This window comes from Lepisma saccharinum, chromosome 2 (assembly GCF_977018435.1).
Source record: "Lepisma saccharinum chromosome 2, izLepSacc3.1, whole genome shotgun sequence".
NCBI lineage: Eukaryota > Metazoa > Arthropoda > Insecta > Zygentoma > Lepismatidae > Lepisma > Lepisma saccharinum.
In genome coordinates, this window is record NC_139230.1 from 172,705,580 (window position 1) to 172,723,001 (window position 17,422).

General features: G+C 38.1%; 1 protein-coding gene across 1 annotated transcript in view; it reads right to left on the reverse strand.

Moving 5' to 3' along the window:
• The window catches only part of LOC145983761 (metabotropic glutamate receptor 7-like), a 706,759-nt gene that overhangs the window by 177,135 nt on the left and 512,202 nt on the right, over positions 1-17,422 (reverse strand). The window contains exon 3 of the mRNA XM_083116810.1: positions 12,955-13,134. Coding sequence (XP_082972936.1) covers positions 12,955-13,134 — 180 coding nt within the window. The remainder of the gene's footprint in view (positions 1-12,954; positions 13,135-17,422) is intronic.

The following is a 17,422-nucleotide window of genomic DNA, read 5'->3' on the forward strand; positions in this document are numbered from 1 at the left end:
GATAGAACAGTGTGTGTTATTGCTATATAATGTAGGGTAATTTAAACAGCTAAAATTAGTCCCCTTTTACTTTAATGAGCAGCGAACACCCTCTGTTTTCACGCGAGTATTTATTATGTGTCCGACAGAGACACATAATTACAGTGTTTTGCGCGACATCACGAGAACAATTGAGTTGTTATTTGAAACAAAACAGTATTCTGGTCTAGAAAATCGTTTAAAAATAGTAATTGGATTCAATGCGGTGCCTACACACCATACAGTGGAACGTCACTTGAAGCACCTTATTAAGGTGTTGTTTTTATCTCCACGAAGCTTAGCTTTAAAATGTCTAACAGACCAAACAAATTAGCATCAGTCATTAATATAGATACATCCACAGATCTCTATTTATCCTTCAGTAGATATATTTTTTTTAATGCTGGGATTTTTTCATGTAACGTATATAAACCCAAAAATGCATTACAAACAACCCTAAATATGAAAGTTACTCATCTTCGATCTGTTTATTGCTTTATCATGAACTAAATTTTATAATGGATTCTAACGAATCAATTACTTGACAGAAAATATGTCAAGGATGAAAGGTTCATGATTTCGGAGAAGTACATGGACCATAAAGATTTACAAAATAACAGTAGAAATAATACATATTCCATATGTAATCTGATAAAATTAGCAAATTGGCCCTCATCGTTGAACATAATTCTTTCATAAAATATATTAAAATGGAGTTAAGAACAATTGTATGAAACGTGTGCACACGTTTTGATAGGATATTGGTTAACGTTGCCACCTTGTAACTAAGCTGTGCCATGTTCGATTCCCTGTTAGGTCTCATTTCAGTGGATCGGACACCACCAATTTAAACTGCAAACCAGTCCATATGCATAAAATTGACTTCATAGTTACAAAAATGTTGTTGCTTGAAACATTTACTACATACATCCTTCGATCATGGTCAATTACAGCGGGGCTAATTTTCCACTCATTTAAGTTAGCCATCCTCATTACGTTTGTTATGCATTATCAGCGGCCGCAGATTTGGAATCTTAGCTGCTGTTGGTATGTGGAGCCCACTATGCGGAGTGCGATCTGTATTTAATCGTGATGTTTGATGTAATGTTTAAGTCCACTTTATGCACATGTAGCTAATCGGGACTTGATATACAGTTTAAAGTGAGATCCGAACTATTGAGTGCCTACACCTGGCATCGAACTAGGGACTCCTTGACTACGTTACCACTACTTCATTGGAGATATTGTATTTAATTCTAAAGCCACTGCCATATACTGTATGTATAAGGGAGAGTGGGGTAATGGTGAACGCGGGGTATTCGCGAGCACACACACACACACACACAAATGGGGGAGACCCACGGAATGATCCCGCCTCCACCCGCATACTTTCGGGGGTATGTGCTTTAACCCTGGTACCTAAAAAATTTAAACCAGGGCGTCTGTTTGTCGAATAATGGTTCCCCCATTTTTGTTGCCCTTTATTGTTACATTTCCCGATATACATTTGCTGTTAGAATTCCTTTCCTGTTCTAGTTTCCAGGACAGGAAAGGTTTACAGTTTATCTGTGTATCTCCTATATATACGTGTATACACACATTGCTACAACTCTTGGTATTAAAGTACAACATATAAAATAGATAATTGAATTACATGATTAAAATACATATTACATATGACATGAATATTGGTAGTCAACATACTACATAACCAAGTTACGAGATTGGAGCATCTCGCCTATTCTGGTTTCCAGGACAGGCTGGAATTACGCTTCGTTAGCACTTCATCTGTCCGTTTAGATACTCTTTAGCACTAAATACTGTCGTTTTCGTCCACTTATTTGCACTTTTTACGGAGCATGTGTAACACGCGTACTATCCATGCACAGTCAGAGACTACCATCATCTCGCGAACACATAAGTATGAAGATTCCGTCAAGTTTCAAGAAGACTTTATTGGTGCTACCATCTTCCGTTACTACTGGGATATCCTTATTTTGTATCGCCATTACTGTAGAAACCGTTGTTCAGTAGTGAAACAGTTTTCTTGTGTTGCGATTTGTTATAAGCAGAAGATATATTTCGGAAGGGGGTTAGCGTTATTTGCTTTAACTCCATTCTAGAATTCACATATGAATTAAAAAGTTGGAAGTCGGTAGGCGTGTTTCTTTATTATTATTATTATTATTATTATTATTTTTGCATTGACTACGGAAGGTTGTAACTTCAGTATTGCTGGATAAAGTAAATACGATTTTCAGGGTAATGGCGAACAGTCCTCGTGTTCGTCATCATCTCGCGCTGTTAAATGAAATTTCTCTCTCAGTTTCTCTAATAGAAATACACAACAATTACATAGCATGTTTATTGATTGACATTAACGATAATGTAAATGTGTTGAGATATATATGAACTGGGTTTGAATTGCTTGCACTGTTGTTTTTTTTTTGTTTTATAGCCCAACAGGGTTTATAATGTGTGTGTGACACCCACTATGCATACTTATTTTCGAAATTCTTCAAAAGTATGCAATACTTAGCATGATAACTCTTTCTACAAAATTATTTTTAATCAAAATTGCATTTTAAAAATAACTTAATCTTTAACACACCGACTCAAATCTTCAGTGAATATGTTGTAGGGGAACCTTCTTATTGAGAGCTAGTGAACGAGAAAGAACATGATTTTTTCGAAACAAGTATATTCAAATGATACTTTCTTGGAATGCAAAGGTTCTCATTTGAATGCATGTGTAAGGATTTATTTTGTGGCTCGTTTGTTTGTGTAGGAAGCTGCAGAAGTGACTTACAAGTGATTAGCTTTCATCTCGTATGAATTAAAGATTAAATGCTTACCGGATGGTCATCGTTTTCATGTTATGCATGGCTAGTTCTTTCTAGAAAGGATTTATGGTCATTCTGTTCAGCTCTATTATAACTGTGTTTCAACTACATCACAAACTGTTGCATTGTGGGATCGAGCAGCCATGATTGTGGCGGGTTCTTATAAACATTCTGAATTCAAGCGGGAAGATTTGAACCTTGTTTACGATGGTATACTTTGTGTAATATTAGGTTGTTTAGGTCTAACAGGCACTCACGTTTATCCTAGAATTTTACGAGAAAAAGGAAGGTGCAATTCACGGCACAGTATTTTCCGATTGTTGTTTAGAATACGCCGTCATGGCGAGAATAAATCGTGCCAACATTAATGAACAAAACAAACAGTACAGAGCGGTGGGGTGAACATTTCTTTTCAAGTAAGTTCATATATCACATTTCTCTGTGACTTTTAGTACAAATGGATTGAACTGGTGTTTCTTTTATCATACTTGCAAGTAGCGTTCCCTTGTTATTGTTTTATTTGGTAGAGAGGTGCTGATAAGTTTGACTATAAAAAACGATAACATTCAAGGTTAAATTCATCTTGATAATTGCACGCTTGTACTTGATTATTTATATTTCATTCATTAGCACAAACTGTTATTAATTGTTATCCTATTCATGAGAAAAGGTGCCGGTAGTAGGTTTTGCGGACTGTCAGAAAGAAGCACTGTTTGGTTAAACATGTTAATGATATATCAAAGTATCTCAAAATTGATTGATTTATTTGGTTTATTTTACTTCGTTTTTCTGCTATATTTGGCTAGTCGTTAAGATCAGTCATGCCCAGGCCGAGATTCGAATCCGGGACCCCCTAGCATCGTAGTGCGTTGTGCTAACCACTTCGTCACTGAGGCCTGCATATCCCAAATTGTTAAAGCAAGGAGTGAAATTGCTGTTTTTGAGCAACTCAACATTTCAAATTACTGCGCTTGAAAAAAAAAACCGTTAAAAGGAAACATAGAAGAGAAGATAATGGCTGAGTCTTGGAATTTTCAGTTAATCTGTACTCAAGGTCGTCGATGATCACTTTCTCCCACCCCGAGCGGGAAACATAGGGCGCCTTCAGGAACGCTCAACTTAGTAGCATAAGTTGACCTGCTACGTCACACAGTTCTATGGCCTTTTCTGGATGCAGAGTTAAGATGTAGCGACGTCCAGCTGCTAACAATTGAAAATCACATTGCGTTTGCCCTGTGGCGTCTGCAGCCAAAATAGGCAGGGCGTGTTGTGCTGTTCAATACGATGTCACTATTCATGGATTATGAATCGATGATGATGTAGGTGTGGATGCCATTTTCCAAATAAAAGTGTGTGGTAAAGCACATGTGTAGATCTAGAGATACAATTGGGGGGACATATGTTATAGTCCTAAATTGAGAGCTTTAGTTACAACAAATTCTCCGTGGTTACAATTTTCTCTCTTCAAAATAATAACCATGGAGGAGTGACATCGTGTGTAGGAAGGTTGTGGCAAATTTTATTTAACGATCTATGCTTAAATTAAAAAAAATATTTTCGTAGACGAGTGCAAGTTCGACAGAACACCCAATTTTTATTTTGTGGCTGTGTGTGATCTTATCGGTTGAAAACGTAAATGTGAAAGATAGATTAATTTCGAAAACGTGCTTTGGAATTTGATCGTTATTCCTGAATAGATTCATGCCATTGTTAATAGGACAATAATTATTTGATTTAATTTTTGTTATTTAGTGTCGGTTTTTTGCAACTTTTGGCTAATCGCGACGATGAGAATAACGTAAGTGATGACATGATGAAATTGATGAAGGGACAATCACAAGGAACACCCATGCCCAGGCCGGGATAAAAAACCAGGAACCCTGGTGTCGTAGCACGCTATGCTAACCCCTACACCACGGAGGGCGGCTTAAGAACAGAAATGTTAATCAGTGAGCATAATTTGCAATATTGTATAACGGTGTTGTGTTTATAACTAATCATCTAGTTTTCACGTAATAATGTTTGATAGTTAAAATTATGCTTTCGTAGCTGAGAAAAAAATCTGTAGCCTAAATAAAAGGAATACAAAAAGAATATATATGCACGAACTGGTCTTTATACAGGAATATGCCATAGTATTTTTAGTTATCTTTATGATTAACTTTGCATGATCATCGTCTAAGTTATTGTAATACCCCCTTCGTCCAATGCATTTTCATATATCATACTTCTTAAATTAACAGTGCATTTTTTGATATCACGTTCCCTTGAAAACTATATATTTCACACAGAAAATAGCCTCGATACTTGATGCCAATGTTTCTTGCAAAAGAAATTGGACACGTACTTGAAGGGACATTCACAACTAACATCCCAGAGAAGTTAACACAGCACATTACGACGTACCGAGTACCGGGTTCGAATCCCGGCCTGTGCATGGGTGTTCTTCGTGAGTGTTCCTTCATCAATTTCATCATATCTTCACTCATCGTGATTAGCCAAAAGTGGCAGAAATACGAAGTAAAATAAACCAAATAAATCAATCAAATCCATATATCTGAGTCGAACTCAGAAATATAAGCATCGAGATTAAAAGTCGATCACAACGTTCTCGACCTCAAGCTAGACACGTAGTTTAATCAGCATGCTCACCCCTCTCGCTCCAAATAACTTGTAGTGAACAGTATCTGGGTTCAGTATATTTTTTTAACTTCGGTATTTGGTTGGTAGTGCATAATTATCAGTAGACAAATGACTGATTCTCCGAGAATATAGTGGCGGAATAGTTATTACTATTTAATTTAAGTCTACCGTATACGCGACTTAAATGCACGCTTAGGCTAAATAATCAAACTTGCAGGTAGCAGGTATATGCGTTGTATTCTACGCATCTTCGTTCCGCCGCCAGTCTTGCAACTAGCAGACGACTATGTTGACCGCAGGTAGCGAGTGGATTCCTTGCGGCCTGAAGTAGCAATTCTACCCCCTGGAGGCACTTGCTACCTGGGTGTTGGGTGGTAGCAATTGATACTTCAGGCCGCAAGGAATCCACGCGCTACCTGCGGTCAACATAGTCGTCTGCTAGTTGCAAGAACGTTCAGATATCCTGGATGCGCCCATAAGTTACTTACTGGATGTAAATATTTCAAGCAGAATCCGAACCACTAAAAAATACGAAAACAAACTGATTCTATGTAGCTGGTCCAAGTAAATAAACACAGGTGAACTAGAGTTGGCCTTTTCGTTGCATTTTTATGCAATGTTACCGACATTTTACACAGTACTAACAACAAACGTGCACTTGGAGCAGGCGTAACGAACGCTGCGTGGTGGGTATTTCCTTGTAGACGACAAACAGCTTTGCCGCAAACATGGCGGCGTTGCGAATCCTGACGTCACATGAAACCCACCCTTTCTTGTCTTACGATCTGTGTAAACTTAAAGCCAAAAAACGTGAAATAAATAAGTCTACTAGCAAAACAAATAGAACATTGTGAACTGTTGTTATTTTTATTAAAATTAATAACAAATCTAATTAAAATTTGGCTCTGATAGGTACAGAAGTTTGAAAATGGAGAATTCAACAACAATTTTCCGCATCATGAGACCTAAAAAAACAAAGAGTAGGAATTCTTCAAAAATGACCATTTAGAAGTTCAAAATTAAAATGGAACATTTGGTACAAAGATTCGAAGAAGTTTATGCTCCATTAAAATACATGAATATTACTAATTACTGAAATTTCTTGGTAATTAGGATTACGCACGCACACATTTCTATTAATCACATGTCAATTGTTTTCTGACTGCAATAAGAAAACATTTGTATCAAGATTATTTTCCAAAATAAGTGGGAAACGTTAAAACTGGAATGATTGATATTTTATGAGCCAATAACCATCTGCGTTATCATACAGAGCAACAAAAACACAGATGAGTTAAAACGATTTTATTCTCAGTTATTTATGTTATCAAATATTTGCTGGACGACAGTGACAAACAATTGTCTGCAGTTGACGTAATGATTATCTTGACAAGGGACGATTCATTTGGTAAATTAATATTTGTACATCACTGCATTGTGAGTAATTAAAAAGAAAATGAACGAATGACATTTGAAATGGACATTTCACACATGACTTTCCATGGATCAGATTTAATTGGAAAAGTTATTGTTTGCTTTAATTATAATTTTCTGTTTTTTTTTTTTGTTTTTTTGGAGACAACCAAAGTTTAAACTTGCAGTGTTTGATCACTTACTGAACTCTATTACATCGAACGATGTACACACAAAAATCAACTCTTGAGTAAAGAATTAGCATATTATTGGAATTTACTTTAAACAAAGTATTTGTTCTCTCTTTTGTACAGAACCTCTCCATATTCATATATACTAGATATCTCTTTGTTGTATGGAATTCTAAATAAGCACGCTATATGTGTGGAGTAATATTTAAAACGTAAGAAACGTGAGATGAATGGAAGTTCTATACTCTGTCCCGGGAATCTCCGGAGCGAGCGAACGAAAGCAAGTCTCTGAGTGAGTAGTGACTCGAGAAGGGAAACACGTGAGAGGAACGGGATTGCGTGGAGTGGAGAAAAGCGACTGCAGTTGCCAGCCTTCCCAGTAGCATGTACTGCTTCGCTCTTCCCACTCAATTTTTCCCCTTCTCTGCCGCTATTCGCGGCCTTGCTTCAGATATGGTTGGGACAGAGTACACTTTCATTTTTACGGATAGGTCGGTATATTCCCGATTGTAGTAATGTTTTACATCCATTGACAGAATGATGGACGGATCGGTCTAGTGGTATTTCTTTCGGTATACTAAACTGCATGCTCGTAGTAGCTTCAATTACTTCTCAGATACCGATTGCTAACTTGCCATTGTTATCAATCTGTATCGAGGATCTTTATGTCACCTTATGCTTCTCTCTACCGAATTTTATGTTCGCCATCGTCATTGCTTTCTGTGGAATCGACATTGTTTCTATTGTTGAGTAGAACTGTGTATTGGTAAGACAATCGAGAACACAAATATCATATGAAGTTGGTATTTCACAGATCTTTCAGTTAACTAAATTTCATATTCACAGCGGGCAAACTGGAATTGTGCACAAAACCTGGCCAGAGATGAATGTTGATAAGGATTCACTAATCTCCGAGCACGAATTGCGCACAGAGCGGCACATGATAGGAGCAGGAGCAGGAGCAGGCCCAGGTTCGCTGGCAGGTGGATGTCAATCACGAATTGCGCACAGAGCAGTGAAGTGAAAGTGCTCGTGATAGATTTCAGCCAATAACGTGGAGTATTTGGAAATACAAAAAAATTGGAGTGAAAGAGGAAACGCACTTCTCGTTTACTTAAAACATACGTTTTGAGAATGTTATAATATATTGAAATCTACGGGTGAAGAACGCTGGAGGTGTACCAGGAAATCATGTAAGGCCATACTTTACACACTCGGCGATGGAACTACATTCTCGCGGATGTTAGAAGAGCACAATCATGATGCCCTCCGAGACCAGGTTTTAAGGAGAAAATCCCTGAGTAACAGCATCAAGAGAAAAGGAGATGAGATTGAGAAAAACCTTCTAAGTTAATACACAGAGAGTTACAGGATCAGCGGAATATTGTGGAAACCTTAACCCGAAAGGACATGAAGCTCGTCAGGAACAACATCAATTATGCTCGGTTGAAAGTACATACTAAATTACCCAAAACTTTGGATGAAGTTCAGTTGACGCTCAATGAAATAGAAGTGGAGACCATTCGTGATGAGAACTTTTCGCATGCGAGAGCTTTCACCCCAGATTCAATGCCTCGTGCAATTCTCCGCACCCGAACATATGACTTCTTTAGGAGCTTGAAGTCAGCCCAGACAGACACTTACGTCCGTGTTAATAGTGTGCGAGAAGGAAATGTACCACAGGCTGACAAGAAAAACAAATCAAAAGCAGGCATTCATCGGTAATAAATTAGCACAGGTTAGAAATAATAATATTGATCGTTTGAGTTTTGTGAAATTCGTATCTTACAACGTATCTTGTTAACTAGAAGTGAGTGGTTTAATGATAATAAATTTTTTAATGTCTATATTAAAATGTAATTGTTAAGTACATGTGACTTGTTTGGATGTCTATATTAAAATGTCATTTGGTATATGATTACTGATAATTTTGCCGAAATCTGAAATAAAATTCTTATTCTTAGTTTCATTAATTGTTATATACTTTGAATTTGTTTCATTTCTGTATGTATTTCCAGCAAATTTCCGCTTGGTGCGCAGTTCGTGCTCGGTGGAAGGGGGCGATTTTCCGTCCGGGTTCGGTGAGACACCTGAACCACGGTAGATGCGCAATTCGTGCGAACCCTTCACAGCTAGAAAGGTTTCGGAGATATTGCAACATTTAAAAAGTATCGATTGTTGGTTTTCTATTGTTTATAATCCTATAGATTGTTGGGCCAGTCAAAATAATTTATCTCGTGTTAATCTTGCATTTGCCAAGTCTTCAATTGCAGAAAATTTCAGATCTTCAAATTTTGATCGATTGTTTTCTCTCGTGACCGCTAGTTTATATTGCGTTGAACTATTACTTGGTAGGTTTACAATTTCTCCAAATTTTGTCTTTATAGTTTCGGTACACACTGAAAAGTAAATGCATTAGTTGAAACAAAAATGCATAAGAAAAAATGTCTCAGATGCATCATAGAGAAAATTTCAGGAAGTTGCATCAAGAAACACATCAATTGATCCATGAAAGTGCAGTTTTCGGCTGTCCTTCATCAATTTCGTCTCGGGGTGTAAGGAATGGCATTTACAGTAGGTACTTTAGGGTCAACTTCACGTCCACGTAGTACACCATGGACTGCATTGTTGCAGACTAACGAGGTCCTGGAGTCTGGACTCACAGCCAGTAAAACATCCGTGGTGCTGTGTTGTGTCCTCTCCATATGTGTTTGTCCGCATCCTTTCATCCATTTCATCCAATCATCAACCATTCTCCTACGACGCCAGGGGCTCCAAGTTCGAATCCCAACCTGGGCATGAGTATTCTTTGTTAGTGCCCCTTCATAAATTTCATCATATCATCACTCGTGCTTATCTTCGCGATTAGCCAAAGCTGTCAGAAAGGCGAAGTAAAATAAAACAAATCATTCAATCAATTTCATCTCGCAATCATCATCATTTATCCTTATTCTAGCAAAAGATGACGAGACGATCAAAATAATACAAAGAAGACCACTCCATCGTCGTCTATTCTCGTATTTTTTTCAATTTGCTTATTTCACGTCGCTTTGCAAGTCATCACGTAAATCTGGACGATGATAATGAGGAGAACGTAAGAGAACAACCGGCCTCTGTGACGGAGTGGTTATCACACCACGCTACGACGCCAGGGGTCTCGGGTTCGAATCCCGGCCTGAGCATGGGTGTTCTTTGTGTGTCGCTTCAACAATTTCATCATATCATCACTCATTCTCATCTTCTCGATTAGCCAAAAGTGGAAGAGTAGCGAAGTAAAATAAACCAAGTCAATCAATCAATCAATGAAAACGTAGCGAAGACAAACAAAATTAATCGTTAAAATAACTGAAATATAATATTGTTCTAGGAAATATATCCCGTCCCCTCCATCTCTGGAGCAAGACCGCGCATAGCGGTAGAGAAGGGGGGATCGAGTAGGCAGAGCGAAGCAGTACACGCTGCTGGGAAGACTGGTAACAGCAGTCGCTTTCCCCCTCCACGCAATCCCTTTTCTCTCACGTGTTCATCGGTGGACTCGTTTCGCGTCGCTATTTGCGCAGTTATTTGCTATTTCCGTTCGCCTGCTCCAGAGATAATTGGCACAGAGTATAGTTCCGATTTTAAAAGTCTCACCTTTGTAGGACCACTGTCTAGAAAACTTAATAGAGAATTTTAGTGTTACAGTACCGCGAGAGAAAGATTGACGAAATCACATTGAGTCGTAATTCAGTCCCTTCCATGTCACATGCCGCAAGAGGTTGAGGTCTAAAAGTAATCTGGAGGCAAAAGAAACGTCCTCCAGATGCTCATGACAGCTGGAAGGGTGGAAAATTTAGCTTTGACTGATGTTAAAAATTGTTATCCCTCTGATCGGATGACAAGGGAACAACGTAATCTCATTTGTGCGATCACTTTATCCAGGTTATAGTTTATTGCAAGCGGAAAGGGTCTCGAGATCTCGGCTTGGGCAGCAGATGGCACACTGCTCATGTCCGGATCTTCCTCATTGATCCATCGGGAGGCTGAAGGAATGCTCCTGAAACATGATAAATCGTTGCTTACGTCACAGTATTTTATTTCGAAACGGATTCCGGTGGAATGGGCGGATGCAAAGCGTGTGTATATATAACGCTGGAGAAGTGTTGCGGGTGCATCAACAGAGCATTCTAGGAAATTGTGAGTGCACGTTGAACTTGCGGAATGGCTGTTTCATCTTTCCCGAGCTCAGATTTCTCCATTTGACACCTGGCGATTCCCACAGGTAGATGGGAATTCTCATACGTGGCGGTGAATTTCATCGTTTTCGGAGCACAAAGATTTCATGCGGTTGTCTGAGGACGATAAAATAGATGCCTCTTTTGAACAAATGTAACAAACTAAGATATGCATTACCACGTGGAAGCTAATAGGGAAGAAAATGTGTGTGTGCTATTACCAATAAAACAACATAATTTTTTTTAGATCCATTTGATGATTCTGAATGATTCATTTATATATTTGACAAACGATTTATCTCTTTCATTGAACGGTCATATCTATTTCAAAATTTTTATGAAAGTATCATATATATTTTTAGCTTAATTCATTCCGTTAGAATTTGTAATCATGCTCTTAGTGCTAACTTAGCAACTAGTTTTCTGGAATGTGCACAGTAGCTGTTAACATTGTAGTATATAGTCCAATATTTTATGTATTAGTATGTGTGTTTATACACAAACAGGAATCTCTACCTTCTTCTTCTGGACAACATTTGGTATGTGGAGAACAATATTTAGTTATATAAATTTGCTCTGAGGTGGGAAACTATTGAATAGATCTAAAACTGTGGAACAACGCTTAATTTTTATTTTGTGTGTCCCTACCACGGTTACACTTTTTCAAACACAGAATACGTGTTATAGATTGATATAGTTATTGGGTATAGATGTGGTTATATGCTTAACTTGGTGGGGGCAATGGGAAACACTCGCCCCATCAAAATTTCCAGGTTTACTAAAATTTACATGTTAGGGGTATTTGTTTTAACATTCTGGAACCTGAGGTTCTTGTTCTGCATCCTATCCCCACAAAATTAGGCCCCAAATTACGTTACTGGGTAAGATACACAAGATTCTTGGATGTAGGAATGGTACAAACGTATCCCTAAAGTTTGGGTTCAATATAATAATTATGACCCGAATATTTTTTTCTGCAATATCAAAAAGATTGATTGATTTGCTTTATTTTGCTTTCGTTTTGTGGCACTTTTGGCTAATTTTCTAAGATGAAATTGATAATGAATGGACACTCACAAACATCCATTCCGAGGCCGGGATTCGAACCCGGGATCCTTGGCGTCGTAACGCGATGTGCTAAACACTCCGCCACGGGGGCCGGCGCAATATCAAAAGGAAAATTTAATTACACGTATTATGTTACTCTCTATAACTCTGGGGTTGAATTTATTCATGAAACGTGTCAAATATTAATTTGTTACAATGTTAAACTGTAACTAGGCATGAATTTATTTAAGTGCGCTTTATTTATTCCCTTAACCATAGTAATTGTGAAATACAAATGAATGCGATATAGATAAAGACAAAAAGGCCGCTGACTGCCTTCGTTAATGACATAACAACATTTGTATAGCGATATCTTAGTTAAACAACAATATACCCTCATTAGGAGGACAACGGTTAATGTGAGCTGTGTGACCTCCTCATTAGCGACTGATTCGTTTTCTCTTCATTTAATTAAATGTGGTTTGTGGAGGAGGGGAGATGGCAGGATCCGCTGGGGTCACGTTGGAGGGAGGTACTACAGCAAATGTATCCAAATGATTTATATTTTTATTCAACTTCACTTACCTTTTCACCGTAGTCTCCTTCAACAGCCACAGTGCTGACGTATTTCCAACCGAGATTCCGAACAACTTCCACAATAGCCTGGGCCTGGAAGTTGTCTGGCGGTACAACTCGGCTGAAGTACTCAAAGCGAGACTTGTCGGATAGCTCGGTGCTCGTGGAGGCGTAACTCAGCTGCGGGATCTGAAAAGACAAAGAAACCCGGATTAGTCCTTTCACGGGGGACAATAGAGGTAGCAATTTGCTGTGTCGTGGCTGAGGCTTTACAATACTGGAATACTACCCCTTGTAAACAGAGCTATTATGCCCAGTGGGTGCAACATCGTCAGATGTCACAGAGATATAACCAACCTCAAAATTGAAGCATTTTATACAGTGTGTCTTTCCTGACCCTATTCAATGTTCGAATCGCTTCTTCTGAGGTTTCGTTTCGCTGAGATTTCCGTTAAAGAGACACCGACATGAATGTGCTCTGCAAAGGATGCAACAGGGGTAGTATAGTACATTCAAGTGCATCGAGTGGAAGTAATATGAGACTTAGGATTGCTTCTGTAATTAAGTAAGTATGAAATTGAACCACGTCTCATTAAAGTCTGTTTTGATAATACACATCGCTCAGGCGGCAAACTTTTCCGACTTTACCACGCCTTGTTTCGTATTTGTATTTCTCTTAATCTGCATCATTAGGATAATCGCGACGATGAGAATGAATGCCGTCTTATGAAATTGATGACAGGACAATCAGAAGGGAACGCCCGAGTCCACGTTAGAAGTCAAACCCAGAACCTTCCCTGATGAGAACGTCAGTCGATTACTCAACAGACTCAGCTAGGTGACTTCGGTCTGTTTCGTCAACGATGAAGTAATCATTTATTTCTTTGCTTAAAGTTTCGGATACAATGTTGAATGGTCATTTTATACTGAAACTGTAACAGCCGGAAAACACACAGTGCATTTTTTCTAGGAAGAATGATTCCGGTACTCTTCAAGTTGGTTTGTTATTTATTTATTTATTACGTCTTGTTTTACCATGACGAAGTTAAGGCTTTGTAGCCTTTTCTACCACTTAACCATGTTTACATCGATATTTTAGTATATGAAAATTAGAAAACAAATTAAATCATTAAATAAAAATGGGAATAAGGTGGGTGAACCAAAGATGGGCCTAGTTAAGCTTCTAGGGTAATTTACAAATCTCTAATGAGAGTTAAATTCCAAAATTAAAAGAAATAATTCCTATAACCAATTAACAACGTGTACCAAATTGATATTTGTGTTCATCATAAGAACTACTCAAAATATTGTGATATTTCATAAATGATTAAATGATCGTGCATTCATTTCGTTACACGCACAAACACACACAATTTTTTTCGTTAAAATAAATTGTTATTAGTTTTATTCTAACCTGTGAAAAGGTGTCAGTACGACGTACCGTTGCGTACCGCGAGAAAGAATACACATAGACTATCTATAACTACACACGCGCGCACACACACACATACACAGAAATAATAGACGTGTGTGTGTGTATATATATATATATATATATATATATATATATATATATATATATATATAGGGTTTACAGGGTATACAGGGTTTCTATATATTAGTTATACAAAAGTAACCGTTAATTGTGAAGAAAGTGTATGTGTTTATACATCAATGAATACACCATATCTTTAAGTTTATTGTCGCACGTCATTTGCTTCCAGTTGTTAGTTTCAGACGCCGCCACTGGAGGCGTGAGCGTTTGCTTACATTCTCTAGTATTGCGCCAGTCATCATGGACTGTCAGAGGCATATCACATCTGGACATGCTTAAAAATCATCTAATGCCACAATTGTGTGAAGATATGGGTGCTGATTTCATTTTCCTCCGCATTTTCATAAAGAAGTAACGGCCTACCTCAATCGTGAAGTACAGACTTGGATTGGTCGTGGTGGAACGATTCCGTGGCCACCTCGTTCGCCTGATTTGTCCCATGGATTTCTCTGTCTGGGGTTACATTAAAGAACGTGTGTTTGTTCCCCCTCTTCTCAGCAACGTCGACGAGCTGCGGGTCCGGATAACGCAGGCAGCTGGGACCATCGATACAGACATGCTTCAAAGGGTTTGGCAGGAAATAGAATACCGCTGGGACATTTGCCGTGTGATGAAAGGATCACATATTGAACACTTGTAGAGAGAGGAAAGTTGAAGATATGCTGTATTCATTGATATATAAAACATTTCTGTTACAAATACACTTTCTTCACAATTAACGGTTACTTTTTATAACTAATTTATAGAAACCCTGTATGTATATACAGTGGAACCTTGATAACTCAAACTTGAGGGGGGCAAAAATTCGAGGTATCAAGGATTTCGACTTACCAAGGTTCGAGTTATGGAGGGACAAAATCGCCGACTTGGAGTTATAGAGGTCTAAAGTTTACTACACTTCGACTTATTGAGGTCCGTGGGACTAAAACTTCGAGTTATAGAGGTGATTAGAATTTAACTTCGACTCATAGAGGTTTTCCATAGTCTACCTTCGAGTTTTTGAGCTCGAACGGCATCCCATAAACTGTACAAAAATTCGTCTTATCAAGTATATATATATATATATATTATAATACATATACATACATACATACATACATACACACACTCACACATATGTGTGTGTGTGGTTTAACATGACTTAAAAAATCAGTTAGATATTGTGCGACTGTACACAATATATCAACTTTTGTAAAGAAGTTCACGTTTTCGTTTTATTTGTCGAAGCATTTATCCTGTGCCGTGGAATGCATCAGGGAAGCACAAGTGACTCAAGGATGGATAAAATAATTCTCCAAGTATTTTTCTTCCCTTCAGAAATAGAAACGACATCGGCGATCTTGTAAGATGGTATCCCTGTCGCTGGTTCCACAAGAATTTCCCACGGGTCAGCGCTTTGTGATGTCCTGAGATCAATCAAAGAGGGTCCCAAGTCGATTTTGCCAATGGGCTCTCTCTCCATTTGAGGCCTTCACTCAGCTCCTGCAGAATCTTCGGCCCATCTCTGAAGGGTTTTACGAAAGCTGTTTCAGGTTGACAAATAGTTTCTTGTATGAAAATATTGCTTTCGCGAGAATAATTCTTAGTGAACTCTATCTTCTTGATTGAAGGAAAATTATTTTCAAGTTGGAATTGTATTGAATTGTTTCCGTTGGCCAACATTCCTGAAATATAAAAAGTATTTGTAAATACTGCAACATGATCGAAAATGGTCATCGCAGTAAATATAAGTAAAAGATGTTAGAGTGAGTGAGTTATTTGTGGTTTAAGGCTAATCGCTACTGAACCTACAGTTTTAAATGAGTTCCGAACCACTATGTGCCTCTACAGGGTATCGAACCTGCACCCTTGATTACAAGTTAGCGACAATACCTTTACGCCATCGGGGAGGCTAAAGATGTTATGGATCCAATCTAGTTTATTGTTAGAGTATACAAGAAGTTAGGAATGTGGTAAAATTGTTACTATGGGAACGGGTACATATCTTTCGTGTCCATCGAGATCTACATAGTACCATTTTTTTTTAATGCGAAATTTTCCTAGTTCAGAGTCTTGCACTAGTTATGTACAGTTTAGTATTGCTTTTAAAAACACAACTAAACTAGGATGTTTTTTCGTCTGCCACCTTAGAATGCGATGACCAATTTCGCTCAAGTGTAATCCTTTGATATATCTATTCGACACAAGAATTTCAGCTCAGGAATTCTAAATTCACCAATTGGTGTGTTCAAAGTATTGGCGACTGATTTTTCTTGGTCGCCCTCCTTGTCAATCTTTTGCCCAGGTAATCCGAAAATGTAGTCTACAAAGAGCTCTAAATGTCACAAATATATTAACCCTAGATTTTTTTATGTGAATTAGCGTAGGTTTTTTTTTCCAGTCTTGAATAATTGCGACGATGATGATATCATGAAATTGCTGAAGAGATACAAACAAAGAACACCCGTGTCCAGCCCGATATTCCAATCCAGAGCCCCTGACGTCGTAGGGATATGTGTTAACCATTCTGCAACGGAGGTCGGCATATGATAGGCCTTCATGATACTCGAGGATCTCCGTAAGTGTGTTTTCCTTTCGAAAATTTACTAACCCTTTATTTTAGTATATTGTATGACGACTTGGCGGTTATTTAGATGATGCCGATAAACAGAAGGAACAGATCACTATCGAATCTCTTCTTATGGTGTATCGGGCAATGTCTGACTTGACTGACAGACTGTTAGTGCACTTTCCAAACGTCTCTTGCATCAGCCACTCCAATTGGTGAACTTCTATAGGTCGGCTACGACATCAAAAATTGTGTTTATTAATGGTTTACTTTTTTTTAAATGTCATGCCAATAGTGTCTGCGGACTTTCTATCATGTCTTTATAAGCTGGTAAGTGAAAACTTCAACAGTAGCTACTGGATCCAATCAGGAAT